General features: G+C 49.5%; 7 protein-coding genes across 7 annotated transcripts; 3 read left to right on the forward strand and 4 right to left on the reverse strand.

Moving 5' to 3' along the window:
• Nucleotides 1–1,257: 1,257 nt before the first annotated feature.
• LRP88_14356 (fungal hydrophobin-domain-containing protein) lies at nt 1,258–1,672 on the reverse strand (the record flags this gene model as incomplete). The annotated part of the gene is made up of 3 exons (XM_083250701.1): nt 1,258–1,305; nt 1,373–1,461; nt 1,510–1,672. 3 exons carry the CDS (start codon nt 1,670–1,672, stop codon nt 1,258–1,260), a joined length of 300 nt encoding a protein of 99 aa, XP_083093556.1.
• An 890-nt stretch (nt 1,673–2,562) lies between these two features.
• LRP88_14357 (uncharacterized protein) lies at nt 2,563–3,765 on the reverse strand (the record flags this gene model as incomplete). Its single annotated transcript, XM_083250702.1, has 1 exon — nt 2,563–3,765. The coding sequence occupies one exon, from the start codon at nt 3,763–3,765 to the stop codon at nt 2,563–2,565; it is 1,203 nt and encodes a 400-aa protein (XP_083093557.1).
• Nucleotides 3,766–4,482: 717 nt separating this feature from the next.
• Nucleotides 4,483–6,734, forward strand: LRP88_14358 (fungal hydrophobin-domain-containing protein; the record flags this gene model as incomplete). Its single annotated transcript, XM_083250703.1, has 4 exons — nt 4,483–4,766; nt 4,822–6,422; nt 6,477–6,562; nt 6,681–6,734. 4 exons carry the CDS (start codon nt 4,483–4,485, stop codon nt 6,732–6,734), a joined length of 2,025 nt encoding a protein of 674 aa, XP_083093558.1.
• Nucleotides 6,735–12,841: 6,107 nt separating this feature from the next.
• On the reverse strand, nt 12,842–14,037 carry LRP88_14359 (uncharacterized protein; the record flags this gene model as incomplete). The annotated part of the gene is made up of 3 exons (XM_083250704.1): nt 12,842–12,957; nt 13,263–13,814; nt 13,887–14,037. The coding sequence occupies 3 exons, from the start codon at nt 14,035–14,037 to the stop codon at nt 12,842–12,844; spliced, it is 819 nt and encodes a 272-aa protein (XP_083093559.1).
• Nucleotides 14,038–15,430: 1,393 nt separating this feature from the next.
• On the reverse strand, nt 15,431–16,495 carry LRP88_14360 (NAD(P)-dependent alcohol dehydrogenase; the record flags this gene model as incomplete). The annotated part of the gene is made up of 1 exon (XM_083250705.1): nt 15,431–16,495. The coding sequence occupies one exon, from the start codon at nt 16,493–16,495 to the stop codon at nt 15,431–15,433; it is 1,065 nt and encodes a 354-aa protein (XP_083093560.1).
• Nucleotides 16,496–18,688: 2,193 nt separating this feature from the next.
• On the forward strand, nt 18,689–19,375 carry LRP88_14361 (uncharacterized protein; the record flags this gene model as incomplete). Its single annotated transcript, XM_083250706.1, has 3 exons — nt 18,689–18,801; nt 18,856–19,108; nt 19,157–19,375. 3 exons carry the CDS (start codon nt 18,689–18,691, stop codon nt 19,373–19,375), a joined length of 585 nt encoding a protein of 194 aa, XP_083093561.1.
• Nucleotides 19,376–22,144: 2,769 nt separating this feature from the next.
• Nucleotides 22,145–23,041, forward strand: LRP88_14362 (uncharacterized protein; the record flags this gene model as incomplete). Its single annotated transcript, XM_083250707.1, has 1 exon — nt 22,145–23,041. The coding sequence occupies one exon, from the start codon at nt 22,145–22,147 to the stop codon at nt 23,039–23,041; it is 897 nt and encodes a 298-aa protein (XP_083093562.1).
• Between the last annotated feature and the right edge of the window lie 1,677 nt (nt 23,042–24,718).

A 24,718-nucleotide genomic window follows, 5' to 3' on the forward strand; every position in this document is an offset into this window, starting at 1 on the left:
CTAATGCCGCGTTGCTATGCAGATCGAGGCATTTCGATTAGCTGTGAGGACTGAAACTGGTCACAAACAATGTGGGGTATTCGATGCTACAGCGCGAGCATTGGTAAGTTTAAATTCCCCTTGAATCACCACCCCGTTGACTAGCGGAACTGGGTAGGTATCTCGCGGGAGTGTACCCAGCCAGCCTAGCTAGTCTATCAAGGTGAGCTGAGAAGCTACCTCATTCAGCTCAAAGATAAGAAGAGCTAATCCGTGACTTGGGTCAGTTAAACCTAGTCATTGGCTGTGTTTCGCCTTGAGCAGCTGAAACGGTGAAGATCAACAAGCCGGAATCGGCCTGGTCCACCATAAGTACAAACCCCAGGATATGCGGACTGACAATCTATTCACGCAGTGAAGTCGATCTAATGGCGCTACTCGCAAATTCCTCGCTTTGTTTTCACACTCTCCTTAGCGTCTTCTAGTTTCTCCACGCCAGTTTGCCTCTCGTTCTCGGGGTCGTTCTCTGACCGCCCGCTCGCCTATTGAAGCTTCTTTATCTTCGATAAAATTGTCTTCATCTCCCCCGAGCCGTGAATTCATGGGCCTTACAAGAGCCCAGTTCTTAACTTTCTTCCCGCTCACGTTCACATATATTCCTATATCCACGAATTTGCCACTGACTCTACCCTAAAATACCGTGGGCCGACACTGGCCACGGGAGCTAAAAATGAAATACCATACCATAGGGGATAAGGCTCAAGCACGACCAACGCTATGCCTGAACTCTGGGAGCATTTGACGAGTACGGGTCCAAGCTAGGTTTTCTGCTCCAGACGTCTTTTTCACAGCTTTCTCTATGATATGCCGTCTCTTTGACCCGAGGCCACTTGCAATAACAGTACATATTACAATAGATCCCCCATCTCTCGCATGTCTATTTAGGTTACCATTCTTTCTTCCTTATGACTATTGCGAACACAAAGCTTCGGTTGTTAACCAGTCAGCAACCCAGAAATGTAGAAAGTACGGGAATACCCTTCACGACAATGGTCTAACATTTGAAGGACCATAAGATATCCAATTTAATTTAATCTAACCTAGACTACATTTCAAGTTCATATTATTGTCTTGCAGATTGAACCGTACGTGTAGCTTTGATTCCCCTGTCACATGACACCATTGCTGGCTCAACTTCCAACCCCAGATAAGCACCAAGTCCCCGTTGGCAGTAGTACTATTAGCAAGCTGTGGACCTCTTGGCGCTCGAATAAAGGCTTAAGCAGCGACGCCAACGGGCTTCTGGCAAAGGAGACCAAGGTCGGCCTAAAAGGAGAATTACAGCATGTCAGCCATCAAACTCGAAACAAGCGGCTCAACGGGGTTCACTTACAACCTCAGCGGCGCCGCAGCAACGAGCGCGCTGGCCAGACTTGGCACAAATAGCGGCGAAATGAGCGGCGTCCTTTGGGACCTCGACAGCTGCACATTGTTAGCTAGTCCGGCTCGGAAAGTCTGAGTGATACTTACGGGAGCGGCAATCGATGGAGATGACGTTGAGGAGATCAACACCGCAGCACTGAGGGTTACCGAAGAGACCGCCATCGGGACAGGCGTCGTAGTCGGCCACGGCAGCGGCAGGCATCGCGGAAGCGCCAGCGAAGAGAAGGGAGAGGACAGAAAAGAACTTCATGATGTTTTGAGGTGTAGATGTTTGAGGTGTAGATGAGTGTGGTGTGAAAGGTGCCTGCTTGCTGAAGTGGTAGTTGTTCTGATGATGGTGAAAATCTGTTTCTCTCTGGAGGACCTACTGGTGGTTTTATACTTGCCAGATTGCCGTCCCCTTGTGCCTTTCTCAAAAACTCATCATTTCGTTCTCGTGCCTTTGAGCATGTCCTACTCAGCTCTCGACGCATAGGGTTACGCTGAAGTCGCCGAAGTTTACCTAGACTTGGAGTTTGGAATGCCCTTCAGCTCTACGCGTACGCTCCTGACGTAAGTGTGAAGGCTTGTAAAAGCTCCGATTGTGGCTGGCCCCAGGTCTTGGAATTGTCCCATCCCTCTCAAGCCTCCCCCGCCTGTAATTTCAGACAAAACCCAGAGTCAATTCATCTGGAACAGTCTTGGCAGTTGATAGCTGAACAGTCACGAATGTCATAGATCAGCCTAACTGCCCAATGAGTGAGCGGGATGCAGACGTTTGGTGGGTCCTGTGGACGCACAAGGCACGGGAAGAAAGCATGCCATCAGGGATCATCCCAGAAGCCCGGCTAACCGGCGACACCAGATTATGATACATCAGGATGGACTAATAGACTAATTCAAGTATGCGGCAGGGGCGTCCTCCAACCGTCGATCGATGCCTGACAATGTCTTAGACATAACTCAATTAAGACGACAACCACGTTTTATTCAGCTCTGGTACAGCGAGGATAGAGTGATCATCGGCTTTCTAACTAAAACAGAAATCGGCAGGGAGACAAGAGCTTAAATGCCCCTCCAAGCCTTGGAACTATTTACGTTAAAATGGTCTCTGGTAGAAACTACTCTTTGCTTGATGACCGACTCCCCGACACAGCCTGTTCAGACTGCAACGCCAATCACAACCAATGCCAGTCCAAAAACCACGCCAAGCTCGAAACGACCATTGACATTGCTGATTGCAGCGCCGGTAACCACAGCTGGACCAGTCGTCTCGGGGCCTACAGCCGGAGAAGTCGGGCCGTCGGCAGATGGGTGTGACGAGACGGATACCGTCCAAGATGAGGGATGACTGGCGATGTTACCTGAACCCTGGCAAGTTTTGCAGGAGTTAGACTCTGAGACAAGGGAATTATGACCCTCGCTTTCGGGTGGGGTTCTGGAGCTGCCAGCCGTAGGAGCAGGCTGCTTGGCAAATGGCTGTGAGAAGCCGGATGGCGGCTCGTCGGGAAGATTGTTGGCGGCACGGCTTGTGGAACAGGGACTGGGCTCCAATGGGAGAGAAATGTCTGTCTGACTTTCAGGGACAGCTCCAGGACCGCCAGTTACAGCAGCAGGGTGCTTGACAGATGGCTGCGAAGACCCAGATCCCATCACAAATGACGGCTCCTCGGGAAGATTCTCTGGGGAGCCGCCAATAACCCCCGACGGGATATGTGTGTTTCCCTGCTTTGCAGGGCTAGCTCCGGGGCCACTAGCTGTAGGGACAGGCATGCCTTTCTCGTTTTCAGGGATGGGTGCGGAGCCACCAGCCCCAGGATTGGGGTGTTTGATAGACGGGTTTGAGGGAATAGGCACTGTCTGGGGTGACCCATGAGGACTGTTCTCTTGGGCGCCGCATGTGGTGCAGGCGTCGGGCCTGGACGGAATAGGCATGTTCTTCTGGTTTCCAGCGAAACCTCCGTGGGCAACCTCCCCGGTCGGGGCGGCTTCGACAATCGGCACAGTGAGCGTCGCGGTGATGGGCTCATGGCCGCAGGACGAGCAGACAGCCACAGTCGAGGTGAAACCAGGGGGAACGCCGGTATGAGGAGAGCACTCGGCCTTGGAGCAGTACGCAGTTATGACGTAGGTATGCATACGCAGCCCAGTAGAGCAAAACTCAGGGTACTGAGTAGTGTACACGATGCTCGTCTGGTGATCAAGACCAGGGGTGCCTCCAGACCAGGTGCTGGTGCTTCCAGTAATGGTGCTGGTGATGGTGGGAAGGGTATTGACCGAAGTCACACATGAAGTCGTGTCGGCCCTGACGGTAGACCCCGCGGTCAGAAGAAAAGAGAGGGCAAAGGACTTGAAAGTCTGCATCTTGAAACGAGTGAAGGGGCAATATTAATGTAGGAACGAGTGTAACTTGTGCGATAATGTGTACTATGTCAAGTGAACAAAGCGGCGAGAGAAGAGGCCGTCTGCTAGATTATATAGACGCAGTGCTTCGTCATTTTCTGCCCAAGTGTTATTCCATGGCTTCACATGTTGAACACCACTCAGCTGAGCTAGAATTGCAACGGGAAATTATAAATGCCAGTAATCCTTATCCAAACTTCGGAGTTGAAGTAGAGGTGAACCAAAGAGAATCCCTAGTCGGACAGCCCAATAGAATCGGGCCGAAATCGCCAACTACGCAAGCGCTGCTACCGGGATAGGATTGTCTCGATAACCTCCACCGTGTATGCTTATCACTTCTCATTTCGTTTAAGTAGCTCTATTCAGCTGCCGGTAAACATTCCACCGACATCAATTGCTTCTGTCGAGGACTAGGGAAGTTAGCTGAGCCAATTTCCCACAGGAATACCCGCAGTGCAGAAGTCATTCGGGACATTCCTTCAGGAGAAAAGGAGAAATGCTGTTAGAGTCATTCACGCATTGTCAAGGTCAACGCGGACTCTCAACCCCTAGTTCCATCTCCAAGTATATATGTGCAGACTCCATCGCCTGTTCTGGTGCCCTTCCTCAATATCAAGCAGACCATAGTCACCTCTAAATCATTCGTTTCCCTCCTGCCAGACACATTCTTTTATCACCATGCAACCTGAAAGAGCTGTCGCAACCACTGCGTCTCTAGCGCACATGGGCTCTGTGCTTGCCCAAACAATGGGGTCTCCCCCGGTTGACGAAATATGCCCCATCGGCCTCAACGTCCAGCCTATCGAGTTCCAAGTCCTGCAGCCCATTCTCGTCGACACTTTCGTTCCTGCCAACACCGACCTTGTCATCAATGACGATCTGGTCCTTCATATTACCGATGCTCCCGTGTCGCTCCGCACCGTTTTAACCGAGACCTCGACGAGTGTAACCCAAGTCACAAGGTTCGTTCAAGTTGGACTCTCGTGTCGTTGAATACTTTGACTGATATATCATAAGCAGCGCCTTCAGCGGTAATCCGTTCGAGGGGCAGTTCATCACTATCACTTCAACCGCTGGTCCAGGTGATGCCAATGACGGTTCAACTACGATAACTTATCCCCCGAAGGATCCCAACGGCCAGGGTACTGTGATCATCCAGGTACCGCCAACGACCAGAGCCTCCACACCTACCGATACCGAGGACGATGTCGAAGTCTCCGGGCTTTATACTACCGTAACCCGGACTGTTGATACTAACGGCAACAACGGCCCCGTTACGAGGACATATCCTCCGACCGACCCTGATGGCCTTGGCACGATTGTCATCGAACTGGCTTCAAACCCTGATGCTACCGGCGGCAGTAGAAACACCGAATTTCCCTTGTCATCTACTGAGGCGTATACCACAGTCACTACCACTGGAGGCACTAACAATAGCCCTGTTACGAGAACCCACCCCCCAAGTGACGGTAGAAGTTTGGGCACCGTTGTTGTCGAAGTGCCGCAAGTTACTGTTGCATCCAGTGGGGGCAGCACAACAGGACCCCAATTTCCATCAACTACGCACTACACCACCATCACTACAACCTCGGAAGGAAGTGTTGATGGTACTGTCACAAGGACATACCAACCAACCGACGATGGTGACCTAGGCACTGTCATCGTTCAAGTGTTTTCAGTGGAGGATGCTTCCACGACTGCCACAGGCGATAACAACGGGAGCTCAGCAACAGTTAAAAACACGCAAGGCCCTACAGACTCTCCTGTCACCAACGTGGATGAGACAACTGCTCCTACAAGCCAAGGAGAGTCCATTCAGACTGATTCTCCCAGTAGCACTGACGTGTCTGGTGATGGGGACGAGACTGACTCGACCGAAGCTATGACTGAGACCGGTGCTTCGGCCAACACTGACGCCAATACCTCAACAAGCTCCAATGGCGGCACCAATACGTCTACTGATGGCTCTAGTGGCCCCGGGACAGACATGTCGACTGACACCAACACGTCAGTCGAGTTTGCTGAAACAGAATCCACTTCCCTCCAAGCCTCAGTTGAAGGCACCGAGCCGGCCGAGTCTCTTTCACTCCCGACATCGGCTACAACTGCTGAAGCGGTTCAGTCTTCCTCCCTTCCAATTGATTCTGAAAGCACAGGGTCAGGCGTATCTACTGGGTTGGATTCACCTTCTCTCCCAACCTCAGCTGGAAGCACTGAACCAGCCGAATCAACCGAGGCAGAATCTACTAGTCTTCCAGCCTCTACTGAAAACACCGAACCAGCCGAACCAACTGAAATGACGTCGATTCCTAGCCCAGCCTCTACTGAAAACACCGAACCAGCCGAATCAACCGAGGCAGAATCTACTAGTCTTCCAGCTTCTACTGAAAACACCGAGCCAACCGAACCAACTGAAATGACGTCGATTCCTAGCCCAGCCTCCACTGACCTCAGCGAGCCAAGTGGCTCGACTGAGGCACCCTCGGACAGCTTGGAATCGACTCACGCTCCAGCTGAAACGGGTACTTCCTATGAGCCTTGCCCGGATAGTTTATACGGAAACCCTCAATGTTGTTCGGTTAATGGCCTAGGAGTGGTGGACGCGGAGTGCGATTCCCGTAAGTTGTGCTTCGCCCTCGTGGTTGAAAGTTCTAGACTGATCAACGTATTAGCAACCGAGACCCCGACAGACCCAGACTCGTTCAGTCAGATATGTGCGGCCACTGGTCAGCGAGCCCGCTGCTGTGTTCTACCCGTGGTATGTAACCTGAAGCATCTTATACGGAACGACTGAGGCTAACATAGGCTACCTTGACTAGCTTGGTCAGGCACTTTTGTGTATGACACCTGTGGGGGTGGCTAACTAGAACGTAAAGATTGCGGGCGGATACTTGGAGGCCACCCCACCACCTACTACTATTAATATGTAAAGGATCACTCGTAATTTAATAAATTACATACTTTCTATCCATACACGCTAGTCAATCCTATGCTTGCTATAAACCTTAATAATGTCTCTTTTATTTATTGTGCTATTACTAGGTGTTACGGGCGAGCCTGTGAGAGTGGTTATTCCCCATCGAAGAACCGGGAACAAGAACCGGCCAAACCTTTGGCCGAGGCCCCGCTACGAGCCCTCTTGGTATGCTATGAAACCCGAACTTTCGTTGAAATAGGCCCTGGCCCATTCTTGGTGTTCATTAGCATCGATATATTGGTCTCTACACTGCTGGAAGGGTCATCAAAATTAAGCTATTTTACAGTTATCAATGAACCCCATCGCCTCGTCTAGTTGTTAAATGGGTGCGTCAGGGGATCTAAAGAAGCCGTACGGCAAGAAAGGTAGTGGCTCATGGTAAGAAGAATTGGTGCCTGCCTCGAGAAAAGTGATGTTCTTGTTATCTGGAGTCCAAGGACATCGGACAGGCATAACCTACCGTCAAAGGGACATTCCACCCGTACAACTTCAATACTAGCCTGAATAAGGAATTATTTCTGATCACAGTTCATCCCATAATTGTTGATACGGGTGTCATAGACACTGCCGGCAACGAGGGCTTTAAACATGATATCGTCTGAATGCTGCTGAAGTTTGTCGGATGCGAGGCACCCCAGGGTAATTCCGACCGTGCGATTGGAGTGTTCATGGTACCAGCAGAGATGAGGAAAGAGAGAATGATGCCGATGATAGCGAAGATGGCGTACAAAACGCTCGCAACGATTCCGTGCGCGTTGGAATCGTAGGGATCATCTTCCACTGCTGGTAGCCTGGTTTGTGGAAAGCTCTCCAAAGTTCCTCGGACACAGCAGGATTGACTGGATCATTACTGAAGTCACTTCGATGTCCGAGCATGGCGCTGAGTATGAAAACAAGAGGGGAACGGGGATGAACGGGAACGGCCTTCACGACACTCATGCAGAATGAACATATTTATACGCCTGAGCAGGCGGTGGTTCGTGCTCTACCCCCACGTACTTCAATTTACTGTGGTTCTGGGCCGGATTCTTAGGTCATACAAAAGGAAATGGCTCGTAACTCCACGGATATTTACATTAGGACAAAGGCAGGTGAATTTTAGCTTGGGAGATTGTACTGAGAAGTCTTTCGCTTGCTCAGCCTAAAATGTGCACCCCAACCGACGAGCCGCAAAACCCGACCTCCTGCAAGCCAGGCGTTTCAGTTGTTAGGGACAGACAAGGCAATGAGTACTAGTTTGAGCGAACTCGGTTCCAGTCTATACATCTGAAGCACTCGCCACTTACTAAGTCACAAAGTCCATGTCATCTATCGTTGAGACGCTCACTACTACCGAGTCCGCGGTTTCGAGAATTGCTTTTCACGTGTTCATGTGCTTTTGCCAGGTCTCTAAACTGGGCGCACTAAGCACATAATCTCATTGTTCAATCTGACCCGTACGGCATAACGCCAATTCGTGGTAAGAATTTAGAATGGCTTTGAATAGTCAAGATTCGGTTCTTCTCAATGATTCACTTCTCTGGTTGGCTTTCTCAGTCAGAATTGCCCATTTCCGCTTCCTTATTGCTTCGTGCATGACCGCTCCGTTTCTCTGCCGATCGTAGAAGACCGCACAGTCGTTATATAGTTTCGGTCTGACCTCCTTGAATGCGTCCAGGATATCACACACCCTACTGCGAATCGCTCTGGTCATGTAAGCAACAAGTCTGCCAACACCTGGAGTTGGGTCTACTATACCTCTTCCAATAACACTCGTAGTTTTCAAAAAGAGGCCCAAACATGATTGGAAGGATAACCTCCGCACCATCGGTGACGAGCTCGCAGAAATGTGCGCTGTTCCATAAGCACAATGTACGCTCGACAACTTGGTAGTGTGGACTAGTCATGGATTTGGCAAGTTGGCGGAAGAGAGGTCCTTGGACTTTGAAGAATTCGGCAGAATCCAGGACTTTGAAGATGTCTTCGACTTCATTCAAGAGGAGGATCTCCTTTGTGCTGCTGACTTTGGGCCAGAAACGTAGCAGTCTGAGGATTACCTGTACTAGTTAGAATGCTGTAACGAAAAGGTAATTCCAGTCGTCTTACAGACTCAGCAAGTGTTGTATCCTTTTCCAGAAATCCAACGATACAGAAGGACAGCTGGGGATGGTACCTGCCTAGGATCGTAGGTTTGTGGAGGGGGAGTAAGACACAATTCAGGAGTGTCTTATGCTCCTCTTTCAGGGGTATGGAGAAGCCGGCAATAATAGAGCCCATAATTTCCAGTAGTTCAGCTATGCCGTTGAACCTTTGTGTCTCGTATGTAAATTGGAGAAAAATGTGGTTGATAGACCGCCGAATAAAAGATCGTAGAGTAGAAAATTTGACATAAATGGAGTGAAGGATGTTTTTCACATAGTCTCGCTCGCGGGGATCTTCAGAATTGAGGAGCTCTAGAAGCTGGAGCACAAAGCCCTGTTGGACAAAATCCTTGGCAACATCTGTCTTGAAATCGTCGCTCCTTATGAAGCACAAGAAGAGCTCGTATATGATATGGATGTGGGGCCAGGCAACCTCGAAAACTGGCGCGTCCAGCTCGAGGTCGAAGACTCCAGACGGGGTATTCGACACTGGTGGTCGTAAAGGTCGAAAAATATTTCTCGCCAACATGTTGAATACTTTCGAGTACATGTATGGCCTCATGAATCGTGTGTTAGAAGTAATACTGTCGAGGAGCTCGTGAAGTACAAGTCTCTTGATCTCCTTGGATTCCACATGGCTGTTCGCGTCGTTGAAGTCGAAGATAATATTGCACTGGTCGATCTTCTGCATGACAAGGTCATACCGTTGGCTCGGGGGCACGTCGTAGATGCTCGGAAGACGCTCTAGCTCTTTGCTAGTGGGTATGTTAAAGCCGGACGAGTTTCGCCGTTGTTGGGGCATCAGAAACACCGACGGTATCGCATCCAGGCAGTCTATTGCCTTCTGGGTTGAGGGCAACTCGTGGCTTCTTCCCGGCAGTGTCAGGTGATGAGGTATCGCTTCCATGGTATCCGGTGGGGGAAAATGCTAAGGTTAGATTTAGTAACATGCCCGTTTATCAAGGTCTCAAGCCGCTTACGACAGGTCCTAGGCTAATACTGGTGGTTTCAGGTACTTCCGGGTCCGAATTATCGCAGTTAGTATTTTCAATACCGCCTGTCGAAGCAACTTCATCCCGGATTTCGCTCGGCTGTTCGATGCTTGATAGGGTCAAAGGCAGAGGGCGAGCAGGACGCGGGGGTGTCCGTTTGATGCGGGTATCGTTCAAAACTGGGCTGGGAGATGGAACTTCTAATAGAGATGACTTGCTGGATGAAGCTCCGGTTGGTAGAGACACAGTTGCATCTCCGGATGGCTTGTTCGTCTTGTTGGATTTGGTGAGGGGCTTGCCTCGTGAGATCTGTCGATGCAGACGTCAGTTCTCGAGATCCAGAGCAACCAATGCCAGGCTCGGGGGTTATAACTCTTTTCTGAAATCGCTTCATCCTCCTTAGCGACCGTTGTTGACCCTCTATCGGGGCACATTCAAGTGAGGGGTTGTCCTTGGTGATGGAGGACTGACGGATAGAATGGCACAGTTAAGTGGTGCGAGGAGGGGTGAGCGTGACCTAGTGGCAGATAAATGGCTAGAGATAAGGTGTCCATTTGTCTCACCCAAAGTAGACAGAAAACTAGCTACATAAACCTTCCATGCGGGTTTCTAGTTCAGCATATAAGGTGATCGGCTGGTAGGTGTACAACTGTACATTAAAATTCTGTATGTGACACGTAGGTATCAGGCAAAATACGAACTAACAGCAAGATTGCAGACACTGTCGTACGGCGGAATCCGGGTCCTCCCGTGCGACTCTCGTGGGTTGGAGAAACCGTTCGTTGGGCACTTGGCTCTCCCGGGGTGGGATAAAACTCTTCACCCACACAATTTCAACAAACTCGGCAGGGATTTCGGCGACAGGGACGGTGAGATGATGCTCTTTGTTCAGTTAGCCGTTCGTTAACCAACCCTGTTAGCGAGATCCCGATGTTCAGGTTGTAAACAGCAGGCAAGCGTGTGCTGCCGGAACAACATTTAGCAATCATCAGACGATTCGGAAACAACGAACCCTCCCCAAGCGACAGGGGTCACAGCGTTAGGCCATTAGCAGTCACGGCAATTCCGAGAGCCGCAACGCCACATCGGCGTCACCGCCGTGGATCCGTGTTACAAGCCGTGCCAGGCCTCACCATCCTGGGGCTAGTTTGGGATCTAATCCTTGCCATTTTGAGAGCAGACACCCCCTCGCAATCTTCTACGTGGTTTCCCCGGATCAAAACTCTTCTCCCTGCAATCGTCTGCTTCAGCCATATGGCCGTCCCTCCCAAGCGTATCAAGAGTTGGTTGCTGCTTCGCGAGCAGCTCTGTCGGATATTCTCGGATGGTCTGTAAGTCACAATTGAGAATCGAGGCATCTACGAGAGAACCGGATAAGCAACTAGCCTCATACATTAAAGCAGCAAGGTTTAGCACTGGAGATGACACCGTACAACACCACCAGGCACTAGACCAAGGATAGAATATCTAGAAAATACACACAACGCCGCCCGTGGAGGTAACCCGGCACTCAGGATTTCAGTTGACCGAGGAGAGCCTCAATAAGGGAGTCGACGATGATACAGTTGGGATTGGGAGGGGAATAAGGAAGGACGTATCTATCAGGGTCAGGGCGAATCAGTTCGAGGGAAGAAAAGAAGAAAAAGAGAGGCCCATGTCACGCATCTCACATGGAAGAGCGACGCTAACCACAATCGGAGGTCAGCTTCAACCTCGAGATCCTGACACTTCACGAATCCTTTCCTCAGCACCTGTTGACCTACGGAAAGGGAGGATGGCGCATCTTGTAAATCATCAAGCCAAGGACTTGGATAACATCACGCATCGACCTTGCCATGTGGCAGCGAGAAAAGCACTACCCCCCCGCCCAGCGGGTCGTAACTACGTTCAGCCGAAACAAGCCAGGGGACGATGACATTCTTCTGAGCTTAGCTGTGGAAGGATGGAGTCCGGGGGCGGCGATGATAAGGATGGGGAATATAGATAGGGAAACTTATGGTTGCTCAGCTGGCCAGGATCAAGACCTGCGTGAAGAGGGCCATGGCATTAGGACGTAGCCAAGTCGGCATGGCCGAGGCAGGGTTATCGAAAAGGCCGGACCGCTGTGCGGATCTTTCTCGACCAACTGAAGGGTAGAGGCACCGCCATGCCGTACCAAGAGTGTGCCGACCCGGTTATAATACAATTTCGGCGCCGCGTGGATGGTCGGTCTACGACAAGGGGTGGACTCCGCCGCGATGCAGTACATGCTTCCGGCTCCGCTCCCCGTAACAGAGGCTCGGTCTGACAGCCGATGCACCCCGCAGTAGATCGGGGAGGCGGAACCCTTGGGGTACACGCGGATAATGAGTTGTCATGGCACTTCTCATTGTAGCATGGGTGTCTGAGATGATCTCACATGGGAATAAGATGGTTATGCTGCTCAATACCGCTCAGCCAGTTGATTTACTGACGGGGCTCTGACCTCTCTTTAGTTCCGAGTCGGACATTGACGGAGGTGGTGCAGATATTTCTTGCTGTCTATCTTCGGAACGGACCGTTCCCTGTGTCTTTTTGCAGCGGGTTTGCTGGACTACCCATTGACTAAACCTCAGAAGGTTGAAGCGTGGGGGCAGAAGGGATGGTTGAAATGCACCCCCTTCATCTATTGCAGACCAGTGGTGTTAGATTTTGAAGTGAATTGTGCGTATTCATTGCTCTTCTCACCTTCCTAGAGGGTGAAGGCAGGCTATTGATGCCTTTTGGTGGAATCAACTAGAGTACCTGCATCGTCAGCCTGTGGCGATAGGTGACGATGTTCCTGTGGCAAATCCCTTCCTTTCCAGCAGCTCCCAATAGCTTTCTTCTACCACATATTCAACATGATGGATCGGTAGTATTTTCGAAACAGTAGATATAGAACGGTACAAGCCGTTTTGCAAGCCAGCAGGGCTAACTGGAAGCCTTAGTCATATGTCGGGGCTAAGCGAGGCACGGAGGAAGGGTTGCCAGATGTCCCCTCCGGCAGTGCTGGCGACAGCAGAGAGGGTATCTTGAGGGGTGCCCGAGATGCCAGGGCCCGAACCTTTGCGGCAGGCGATAAGGGGGACAGATGAGCATTGATCCGGATGCAGTCATCTGAACACAAGGGACCACTGGGCAGACCTCTCGAATTTACTAACCGATCCAGTGAGGCCGAGGTTGGTAGCGGAATATGTCCGCTGGTAGCTCGAGAGGGAGCAGTTTGCTCCACGAAACCCGTTGCCTCTGATGATACCCCGGGAGGCTGCATTCTAGGTTCTGTGAGCAAGGCATGCCCTAGCCGTATGCTCGAAGATGTTGTATATTGAGGATTTGTTGTGATGTTGGAAATATTGTTACGGTAGCAACCGGCCCTCTTGCCAGCTGGCTTCTTCGAGCGAGCATGTCGTCGGATCCTGAGTCGACCTCCCTGGTCTGATATGGTTTTGGTGAGCTCGGTGCTTTCCATCAAACCAGGAAACGACTTGGGCGTATAAACATTGAAGGGAGCGGTCTCGATCTTCATCCGATAATCTGCACCACAGGCAAAATCTCTGGAAGGGGACTCCATGTCGAGATCTCTTTCCTCTTTGATAATCTCAAACAGGCTGAATGATAGACGATACCAGCCCTTCTCGTCGACAGCGAGTGTGGGGAAAGTAAAGTAGCCTGCCTTCGTCGGATGATCTAGATGCATCATTCCAGAAGTGCGAGCACCAAATAATGGACGAGGGTCGGCGCTGGTGAGAGTCTGGGTACATTTACGGGCGACGGGAGGCAGAGCATCTTCGATGTTCGCCTGTAGGAAAAAACTGGCATTGTAGTCCGACGTGATGTCATTGCCTTGCTCAACAGAAGGGCCCTCAATGACCCGAAGGCTAATAACGGGCGGAGGATCAATGCAACGTTTATGACCTTTGGCTGGTTGACGTCAGCACCCCAGGGTCTGATGCAACTCTCGCGGATGAGCCGAGGCTGTTGCTGAGCACTTACCTACTTCTCCAGGAGTACAAGCTCGAGCTTGCATAGGCTGCTGAAGAACCATCAGGTGATACCACAGACTTCGGTTATCTCGCGTGGCCCGATGAATGCGGGCGACGGTGTTCTCTGGGGCAACTGCAGGGGCTGGAGATGAGTGGGCCATGATAGTGTACCGTGTTTTAATCAACGGCAGGCTGGAGGTCATATAGGATTGTTTCCAGAGGCCAACAGGGGTGAAGGGTTTGGGGACGGTGGAGGAATGATTGCGAACGGCAGGCTCACGGGTTGGCGTCCGAGATATCCAGAGCCGGATCACAGCTCCTGTGGATTTGTCAAAGTGAAGGGGCAAGATGAAACCAATGGGCGCGAAAAGAACTGGATGAAAAGATTTCATTCTCTAAATGAATTGACGTGCTATGTCAAAGGGTTGGGCCCAGGCCAGTAGTCCCAAGGGATAACCTGATGTGCTTAAAACAAGCGCATTGAACTCACGCTGTAAAGGGAATGGAAACACGGTATATATATAACCGACTCAGTGAGTTCGCAGACTGGAGGGCCACAGCTGGTCTACAGATCGCTCCCGGAGCGAAATACAGTCCGCCCCGATATGTCTAGCACTGACGTCCATCCTAAGCGATCGAGAAGAACATCAGATTCAGTTCCATGCGCATTGGTTTTTTTTTTTTTTTCCTTTCTTTTTTTTATCCGATGCAGTCATCGAGCTGTGGGGCGCAATTGCACAGAAGCAAGGACGAAAAAAGGGGGACAGAGGGGTGAGGGCAATCGAACATCAGGTCACGAATTTCCATATACGTCGCGGATGATCGGAAAGCCCGAAACAATGTGGACAAGCTGATCGGAGAGCTCGTCGATTGGTCCCGATCACTCGGAGCTGACAAGACACGTCGTCCGACCCTAGGAATCCAGAGCCCAAGCAGGCGACCTCGCTGGTACGAAAAAAGCAAATAACGAAGCTGTGTAGTATGGGAAATGCCAGCACAAGCCACCCCCGGATCAACTTCGGTGGCGTTGACAAAAGCTGAGGCCAAGCAATGGAATATCCCTGTCTCTATGGGGAACAGGCACCCACCGAGGGGCGCGGTGGTGTCAACGGGGTCCAGTTGGATACCGTTCCGAGGCTGCCTTCATGCTAGTTCGCGCCGCTCGATTTTCGGCTCCTCGCTGAAGCTTAGAGTGGCCAAAAATGGTACTGTATGTACCTTCGTGCAAGGTTATATAGCGATATCAACACAGGCCAGCCACAGAGTCATGGGGTTTGATGAAAGGGGAAGCCTGATCCCAGCCATTTAAGCATAGATGGGAAACACTTCAGCCAAGGGCATCGCCAAGCGGTGTTAAGAAGGGAACTAACATACACACCACCAATAACCGCTTCTTACTTTGTGACCCTGGCATGAGTCTCTCTCTATACCCTAGGCCTAATATTAATCGCCACATCGCTCGTATCTAGCTTAAACTTAGCTCGCTAGCTGCAGGCTGTGCCAGTTCATCACTTTTGTCTGAGGCATCTTCTTTGGCGTCGACCAAGACACTGATCACTCCTTGTTTTCCAAGACATATCTATATCTAGCCTTGCCATTCGCCATATCCACAACAACCTCATTTGCATCACTCATAGGCCTAACGTTGACCCAGGCGGTGAGCTTGGAGTCGGCTGCTAATTGAAGCATCTCCCTGATGTTTTTCCTTGAACCGATCAAGCTGCCGCCTAGCTTGATGTTCTTTCTGAGGAGGGCAAATGCGCTAAAAGAGGGGATCGGATCCTCTGGGGCACCCAACTGAATCAGCGTGCCGTTGACGTCTAGCATGGAGATGTAGTCGGCAATGGGCAGGTTGGGGCCAGATACTGTGCAGATTATGAGATCCAGAGTACTCTCGTACTTGGTTGCGAAATCCGTTTCTTCTGCAGTGGCGATGAAGGAGTCGGCGCCCATCTTGAGGGCATCTTCTTTTTTGAGTGATGTTCGCGATATGGCCACCACCCTGTCTGCCCTGAGGGTCTTTGCCAGCAAAATGCCGAACGAGCCCAATCCGCCGACGCCGATAACACCGACTCGCTTGCCCGGCCCGGCTCCATTTTCTTTGAGCGGGGTGTAGGTGGTGATGCCAGCACACAGAAGGGGCGCGGCCAGTTCGGATGGCAGACCGTCAGGGATCTGGAAAACGAACTCTGAGCTGCCTCGCCAGTACTTGGCATAGCCGCCATTCGCTTTGCTACCGTCAGGGTATCTGGCATCATAGGTGATGACGGTCTTTCTGCAGTGCTGCTCCTGGTCATGGGTGCATCGGTTGCACTCAAGGCAGCTCAGAGACTGGGCGCCGACACCTACACGGTCGCCGACCTTGACGTTCTTGACGTCTTTGCCGACACGCACGGCATGGCCAACAATCTCGTGGCCCACGACAAGAGGATAATCGGCCGGTTTCCAACTCGACCTTAGATGGCTTAGATCACTGCCACAAACTCCACAGTGGGTGATGGCGATGTCGATGTCGGTGTCGAGGAATGGCTTAGGCTCGTAGGTGCCCCATTGCAAGTTGCCCTTGGCAGAGTCTTTGTCGTAGGCGATCCAGCCCTCAAATTTGTAATCTGTCGGCATTATGCGGCGGAGGTGGAAGACGATAGAGCAGGGCAGGTTCGTGTACCAACCAGGAAATTAATTGAAAGGCAACTGGATTTGGTCTGGGCCTGGGCAAAATTTATGAGCAGCTGGCATTGACTTGAAGATCGCGAGATGACTAGAGTGACATGAATCGCTGATTTAATGCCATGTCATTCAGCGGAGATAAGGTGTGGTGATGACAATGCCTCCGGCCAAGCCCGTGCCTTGGTGCCCCATCGTCAAGATCTCTACGGAGACCCAGCGCTCCAGTAAAGTTCCCAGAAAGGCCTGTTAGTGTCTCGAGGCTGTCATTTTGCCTTTGACGAGACCCTCCGCTCGTTCTATGGTTCCACTTAACCGACCCTATCCACAACTTCAATTTAACCATTGCTAGACCGTACGTAGCTACTTGGTGAATTCTGCCGAAATGGGTGCTATGCCTAGCTAAAGGGGTATCACGTGAGCAGTTCGCCTATCGGGTAATTGTCGGCTATTCGGCGAATCATAAGAAGCACTAGGCCCAATTAGGAAGGTTATCTAGGATGAATGCGGGCTAGCCTCAACTTGAACACAACCTCCCTTTCTGGCGAATTCACACTGGGCCAGAGGCCTATAGAACCTAGGGGACACTCTGCAAATACGCCCGATAAGAACCGGAATCTAGTCAAGGCAGCAAGGTTGGGTGCGGCGGCGCAACTGGTGAGGGACAAAATGAACAAAACTGTGTTGACATGGGAGACGACTGAGCTTGGATACCCTGTCGACACTAGCCTGGAAAACCTGGCGGTTCATGACACGGAGTTTAGTGCTTATCTCCGGTCATCCTACCCTGAACATGTGTCCTCTGGGAAGCAGAAGTTTCATGTACAATAATGCGAATAAGATCTACCCTTCAAGTTGTGCGTGGGGCACATCTAGCTTTGGATGTGCTGTTAGAAGCTTCATGGAAGTCTTTTTGTTGAATAATCGTGCTAAGGGTCAAGTTTTCGCAGATGGTAGTTCGCACACTTGATAAGGACGAAGATACCGTCAGAAGTCGTGGAATTCGCGCTTTTTGAGTTTCCATATTTCCACTCTTAGCCACCTGGCTGTCTGGTTTGATTGGATAGCCTATTGCCGCGCATTCCCGGGAAGCCTGACTTATGAGATACTATAGCTTGATTTGATCGCTTAGGCTGGTGGGCTTGCATTGGCTTGCATTGGCTTGCACTAGTTGAACTCAAACAAGCGCGAATTTCACGAGTTCTTATGGTAGGTATCAATAATGCTTTCACTAGCATATAATAATGTGTTGCATCTGTCATAGGTGGGCAAAGTAGAGAGGGTGCTGGTTGTTAATTGAATGGAGGCTGCGGAGGGCATGGCAGTTGTCTGCTGTTCTTGACCGCGAAAGCACCGCTCGCAAATCATAAATAGCTATGTTCTGATGCTGAGTTGCTTGGATGATGTATGCGTGACGGTTGACGTCTGAGTCTTTTACAGGCCTTCCGCACTCCTCTTGTTGAACAGCCACCATTATACGGGGGACTTCCTGCCCAACCTAGCAGCCAAGCATAGGGGACCCGGAAAGCGATGACATTTGACAGCTTGGGCTGTCTATACAACACTAAGTTAAAATATCCAGGTGGGAGAGCTACGCTGCATGCGAAGATAACCCATCAGCTCTACCTATCCATCTATTAGGCCTATGCTGAGCATAAGCCACCTTGGATTTTGGCCTTGATATGCCTATTGGTCGTTGAGCGCCTTGAATACATATTTTATATTATGTGGATAGTTACTATGAGCATGCCTGGAGGACTTGTTCTCTGTGAATCGTTGGTACTGACACTAGCCCTTCAATGCAATCACGAACGATGACCTTATTTGCTTCCAAGGATCGTGATGCTTAACAAGAACCCTATGGACTCGGTGAAGATGTCCGGGCGATGACAGCAAGCGTGGCTAATGTTACTGTTGTGTTGCCCCCTGATGTTGTATGAGGGCTTTCAAGGTGGACATCAGATCAACGCCGCCGCTTGAGTGTCTCATGTGCCCTGTGCGGATCTCTTCCAGCTAGTTTTCAAAAGTCTTGACACCTTTGATCTCTGCTCTTACTAATTTCTCGTCACCCACTGTAACCAGGATGGCATCTGAAAGGTTATCTTTGATCTGAGCATCCGCAAAGACTGGCAAAACCTTGTGCCCAACATGGTGGCCAAGCTCAAGCAATGGGGTACAATGCTGGAGGTTGAGAAGGATGTCGCTGATGTCCTGGTCAAGAACGACGCCAGATTGGACGAGATTGAAGCCATTGTCTTGAGGTTTCTATTCAATGCCTATCTACACCTCATCACATGAAGCTGATGACATGTTAGCCACCTTCATCGGGACCACACCGGCAATCCTGCCAGGTTCCCAAGCTCAGTCATGGCCATCGTTGGGCTTGGTCTCAAGGAGGCGCAAATGCCCGGTTGGCCAGCAAACTTCAGCGCAGAGATTAACGAGGCGGATATCGCAGGCCGTGAAATTGCCGAGATCGTAGAGTCCCAATTCACTGGCGATGTTGGTGGAATGCCTGGATATGACTACTTCGGAGACGGCAGCTTCTATCTCTTGGATACTCCAGGCGTGCGTGCCATTCTATGTCGATGAAGAACTTAGGCTAAAAAATCTCAGCATTCCCTCGGCCACATAAATGAGTTTGCGAGAACAGCAACATCGCCAGAGTCATTCATTTTCATGGCGGCTGATAGCGTGCACCTGGGCGGCGAATTTTGGCCGACAGAGGCTTTACCACTCCCAAACCTGGTTGATGTTCCTGGTTTGACTCTGTGCTCTTGCTCTTACGAACAGCCCCTCAAGTTTCATCCTCACGACTCACCTACTAAGCCCTAACTGGGTTTGGATCCTCGATTTCCAGAACACCTTATCGCCGCCGAGAAGACAATGTCACGCATACAGAGAGAGATTTGACACTGAAGAAAGAGTTCTTATCATTTTCGCTCACAATATCACCCTGTTCGAAATGTTGGACTACTTCCCCCAAACGTTAGACAATTGGAGGTCTAAGGATTGAAAGGCGGAAAACGGATGGAAGCTTTCGGTTGATCTTCAGCAGATCGCTCGGAAGCGAGCGGCTTAGCGACATGTGGGTGATAGGGCACAAACAATTGACCGAATGGAGAAGTTGTGTATTGTTGGGCTGCGTATTTACAGACTCTGCGGCCAAATTCTGTCAATATTAGATCGGACTAGTGACCAACCCTGAGCCCTGTTGATGGGCGCTGAAGGAATGTTCGGAGGCTCCCTCCAAGTCAAGGGGGGACAATGTGCACATAGAGTCTACGTAATTACATGATCTTCACCGCCCGATGATATGACCTCGTTCGGGATGCCCAGGAGTATGCTGCTCCTCAAACAGTTGGATGGCCTCTAGCTGCAAGCCTGTCACCCGAGGTGCCATCTGTTGAAGGTAACCTGCAAGGTGTATGGGCTCATGCTGCAGGCCTGTCGCACAAGAGTTTATACGCTTGGAAAGAACCTGCAAGTGGCAACTTTGAAAATCAGGTTGGGCTTAGAGCTACGCCCATGGGGGGTTGGGGGGGATGGTCTAAGCCATCACCACTAGGAATGTCACATAATCTCTCCCCCTCCTTCATATCACTGGGAAGTGTTGATAGCTTTGGGGAGATTTGTAACATCCGGGATACCACGATGCCGAGCTCCAGACCAACTCAGGACCTCCGATTGCTGGCAGACATCACAGTCGACAGCAATATAGTCAGACGTATGCACTGCAACATCATCCTTGTCTGATTCCTCTCTGACTGATTGACCAAGAACTCCCTGGCTTCACAAAATCAGCCAAAACCACACTTAAAGGAGATAGTGACTGGTCATGGCCGCTACGAGTTGATGTCGAGCTTCAAGACGGAACCGGCCAGCCGTACTTTGTCGAGGTTCGGGCATCTTCACACTCCTCAAACAGAACTGATGAGATGAAAGATAACAGCAGGTGACTTGGTCGCAGTATGGTCTTGGGCTAGTTCTCCTCAATGAATCTTCTCTATTCTTTGGCTATAGACTTCGTCGTAAAGCCGATTGCTTGGAGAGATTGCTGCTCAGCGGCGGACATTGTTTTTTCTCATCACCGAGTTTCATGAGATGCTGCATGACCGGCTGGATATAACGATCTTCTGTGAACAGGTTGCTAGCCTACACAAGAGATCTGCTGACTTATTCGAAAGCGGAACCTTGACTGTGCCTCTCCACGGAAGGTTCGGCTTCATGTCACCACGCACACGGGCATGGTTCCACAGGAAAACCGACGGACTGAAACGTGGGAGGACTTCTTCATCAAAAGTATTAGGAGCATACTGGCTTTCGAGGAGCGCACTAAGGGGTCTTCGGATAGACTAGATGATCTGGCTCGACAGCTGATAGACAAAGTCATTCCCAGGTTGCTCATGCCTTTGGAGACGGAAGGGCGTACAATCCGTCCTACTCTCATCCACGGCGATCTCCGATCCCGGAATGCCAGAATTGATTTCACGACAAGGAAACCGGTGATTTTCGATGTCGGATCATTCCGGGGACAAAAAGATGGGGAAAGATTTCATCGACGAATACCACCGGCACATGCCTAAGTCGGAATCCCAAGAAGATTGGGAAGACCGAGATATTCTCTACTCAATGTTAGTTGAAACTCGTTCTCCCTCTCACTACACTCATATCTGACTGTTTCGCAGCCGCTTCAACCTCTTATCATCAACCCACTGCCCGGGCAATGAAGAGACAAGAAGTATGTGAGTGAGCGCTTTATTAGTGTCAGGGGCGGAAAAACTAACAGATGTAGGGCCTTGGCAGATATGGAGTATTTGGTTGACAAGTATTCTGGAGAGCTGACCGGGGCCCAGAGATAATTATGTAGGCAAAAAAATTACTTTAAAGCTTAGCTATACTTTTCTAGGAGAACCTGTCCGAGTGCAGAGTCAAACCATACATCCAGATCCACGTGAACATTCTCTTCAATTCAACTATCCCCCGCATATCCAAAGAGTCTAACCCAACGAGCTGGTGGCGTTGAAGAGGTGAGCTTGGGCGACAGTACCGGCTCTGCCATGCGCGGAGAGATGCTGCCATTCCTCGACAGGCCCGAGCCCGGCTGCACCACAGTTTTCAATAGTTATGGTTGATAACTTCTGCCACAGGTATAAGAAATTTTATGGATAGGTAAGCTCCTCATTTCGAGTCATGAACAGCTTGACTCAGGGCCCCCTGGACACGCCTGGAAACCCTGTTATCAAGCTTATCGAGACAAAGGCAACAGCTACTACTGGACCTTATATGACTCTCAGTCACTCATTGGGGAAAGGTCATTCCGTGAATCTAAACAAAGGAACATGCCGCAAATTTGTCCACGGAGTTGACCCGTCGTCTCTCCCAACCTTATTCAGAGAAGCCTCATTCATTGCGCGACAGCCAGGGGTGCGTTATATCTGGATCGATGCTCTCTGCATATTTCAAGATAAAGACGATCTTTCAGACTGGAGCCGAGTGGCAACTTTAATGCACCTAGTCTATGCCAACTCGCTATGCAACATCGTAGCAGCCGAGACGGCGGACAGTTCTCACTCCATGTTGATTTCCCAAGACCCTACCATCATGATATCTCCGGTCACTGCTGTCACCATTCAGAAACGCGGAGAAGGGTTGCCCCGGAAGTACACGTTCAGAGATGGTCATTTCGGAAGGACAATCGACAATGCGCCAGTCAATACTCGGGCCTGGGTGATGCAAGAGCGTTACATGTCACCGAGGGCCTTGCACTTTGGCGCTCAACAGGTCTTCTGGGAATATCGTGATAAGATTGCCTCCGAGTTGAACCCTGATGGCTTGAGTGTCGGACCTGGGCGACGCTTCAAGTCACAGTTTGTGGACATGCGAGATCAACACGCCAACAAGGGCGGGTGGGAAGATATATTTGGGCCCATGGGTGATTTTGCCCCTTCTTGTCACCATCACGATGAACGTGATGACTTCATCAGCCTGGTTAGGAACTACTCTAGTTGTCGTCTCACTTTCCCTACTGATAAAATCATCGCTTTCTCGGCCATCATGAAGCAAATCTGCGGGTTTTGGCACCATGAGCCCGTCGCGGGCATGAGAAGCCGCTGCCTCGAGAACGACCTGCTCTGGTCCGCCAGCCAAGACAACGAACCCTCACAATATGAGACGTATGCCGCTCCCAGTTGGTCGTGGGCGTCAGTGAAGGGAAAGGTCGATTATCCTCCAGTGCCATTTAGTAGCAGCCTCATTCGAGTGGAGGACTACAAGCTCGAGTACGTGACCAAGGATCCAACGGGGGCAGTTCGAGGCGGTTGGCTTCGTTTGAGCGGAGCACTGAGAAAAGTGAAGCTGCTTCGCGGAGATGTCAATGCCCCTAGAGCTGGAAGCTGGTCTCTGACGTTCGATGGTGCTGAAATTGAGTGGTCTAACCCGAAAACCCCTTGGGTTGTGAAGCTCGATGCTCCATTTGACCGCTTTGACGACGAGAATTGATGTTCTTTACTGCATGCCGGCGGCAATAAATTACCATCCACAGGTGGGGTCCATTGAATCTCTTCTATTCAAGCTTGTAGATGCAGACAAGGGGCGTCTTTCGACGGATAGGGATGGCTAGCGGATCATCACGGGTTGAGCGTTTTCTGATGCCTCAGTGTCCTGAGCAGGGACTAGAGGCACGACAACAGGAATTGGCAAGAAGTCTGCCATGCGTCGAGTACAAAGATGGACGTTATTTTATCTGCGTTTCTTAGGAAGATTTTAAGTACTTGGGGAACTCTCCATCAAAGCAAATTACTCAAGTGCGGTTTGTACTTGGCCCAGCCGCCCACGGAATTCGGGTAGCTTCATTTTCATCAGCTTTCACAAAGAGTTACCAGCTCGGGCAATTATATTTATTTTATTATACGACTAAGGTAAGTTTAATATATTTAAGCTAATATAACTATATAACGTATTTTAGAATATAATAAAATAAAAAAAAATACTTAACATATATGATAAGCATGCGCCGCATCCAAAGTATGCGCCGCACTTTTCCCTCCTACACCTAACCTTCCACTTGATTAATTGATTCCACAACTACCAATTATGTCAGACCCAAATACAGAGGCTAGAACCCTTCTTGCCCTTCAGGCCCTTCAAAATAACCCAAAGCTAAGCGTCTGACGCACCGCAGGGATCTATAAGGTCGACGAGCGACGGCTACGTCGTCGTAGATAAGGGATTTAATTACGACGCGATTGGATCCCAAAGTCTCGCCGACTATTTAATCTAGAGGAATAGATCATAGTTTAATTTATTCTCGACCTAGATTTACGAGGATTTCCCCCGCGATTGCGTTTTATTAAAGAAATGGCTAACTAACTGCTCGCCGACCGCGATGCACCACCTATCGGCAAGCGCTGGGCTCATAACTTTATCACGCGATACTATAAGCTTAAGACGCATTTTTTTCATAAATATAACTACTAGAGAGCTAAATGCAAAGATCTAATTATTATCTATAATTAGTTTTAACTTATAGCGAATTTAATCGCAAAGTATAATATTTAATTAAATAATATCTATAACTTTAATAAGACTAGCTTTCTTATAGGTATAATTATAAGCGGAATAGTTATTATAGGCTTAAAAAGGCATTTAAAGCTAAAATTAATATAGCCTAGAAACTAAGAATAGATTATAATTATTTAAGTAATTAATATAAAAGGCTAGGTGATTTAGTTATTTATTATTAATGCGGGCGAGTATTACCTCACTAATTAGTACTAAGAAAGCAACCTCCTGGGCGATTAGGTAATTATAATAACCTAAAATAGCTAACATATATATATAGCTTGCGTAATAAACAAGCATGCGTGATATAGGTATTTATACTTTATAAAAAGAAATTAAAAAAAGCTCTTAAAATTTAAGATAAAGCTTAGAATAAATAAAGTTTTAATATTAGACTTATTATATAATATATTATTTTATATATTTTTTAAAAAAATCTTATAATACTTCTTATAAGGTAGTATAAAAAAAGTATATTTATATTATATATTTAATTATTTCTCTATAAAGAGCTTTTTTAAAAAATCTAAAAAAAATTATTATAAGGTTTCTTAAAAGATTAAGTTTATAAAAATACTCTTTTTAGGTTTCTACCTATTTTATAAAAAAAGTTAA

Source organism: Fusarium phalaenopsidis (genome assembly GCF_050370095.1).
Source record: "Fusarium phalaenopsidis strain FUZ10S chromosome Unknown contig_32338, whole genome shotgun sequence".
In the NCBI taxonomy this organism is placed as follows: Eukaryota; Fungi; Ascomycota; class Sordariomycetes; order Hypocreales; family Nectriaceae; genus Fusarium; species Fusarium phalaenopsidis.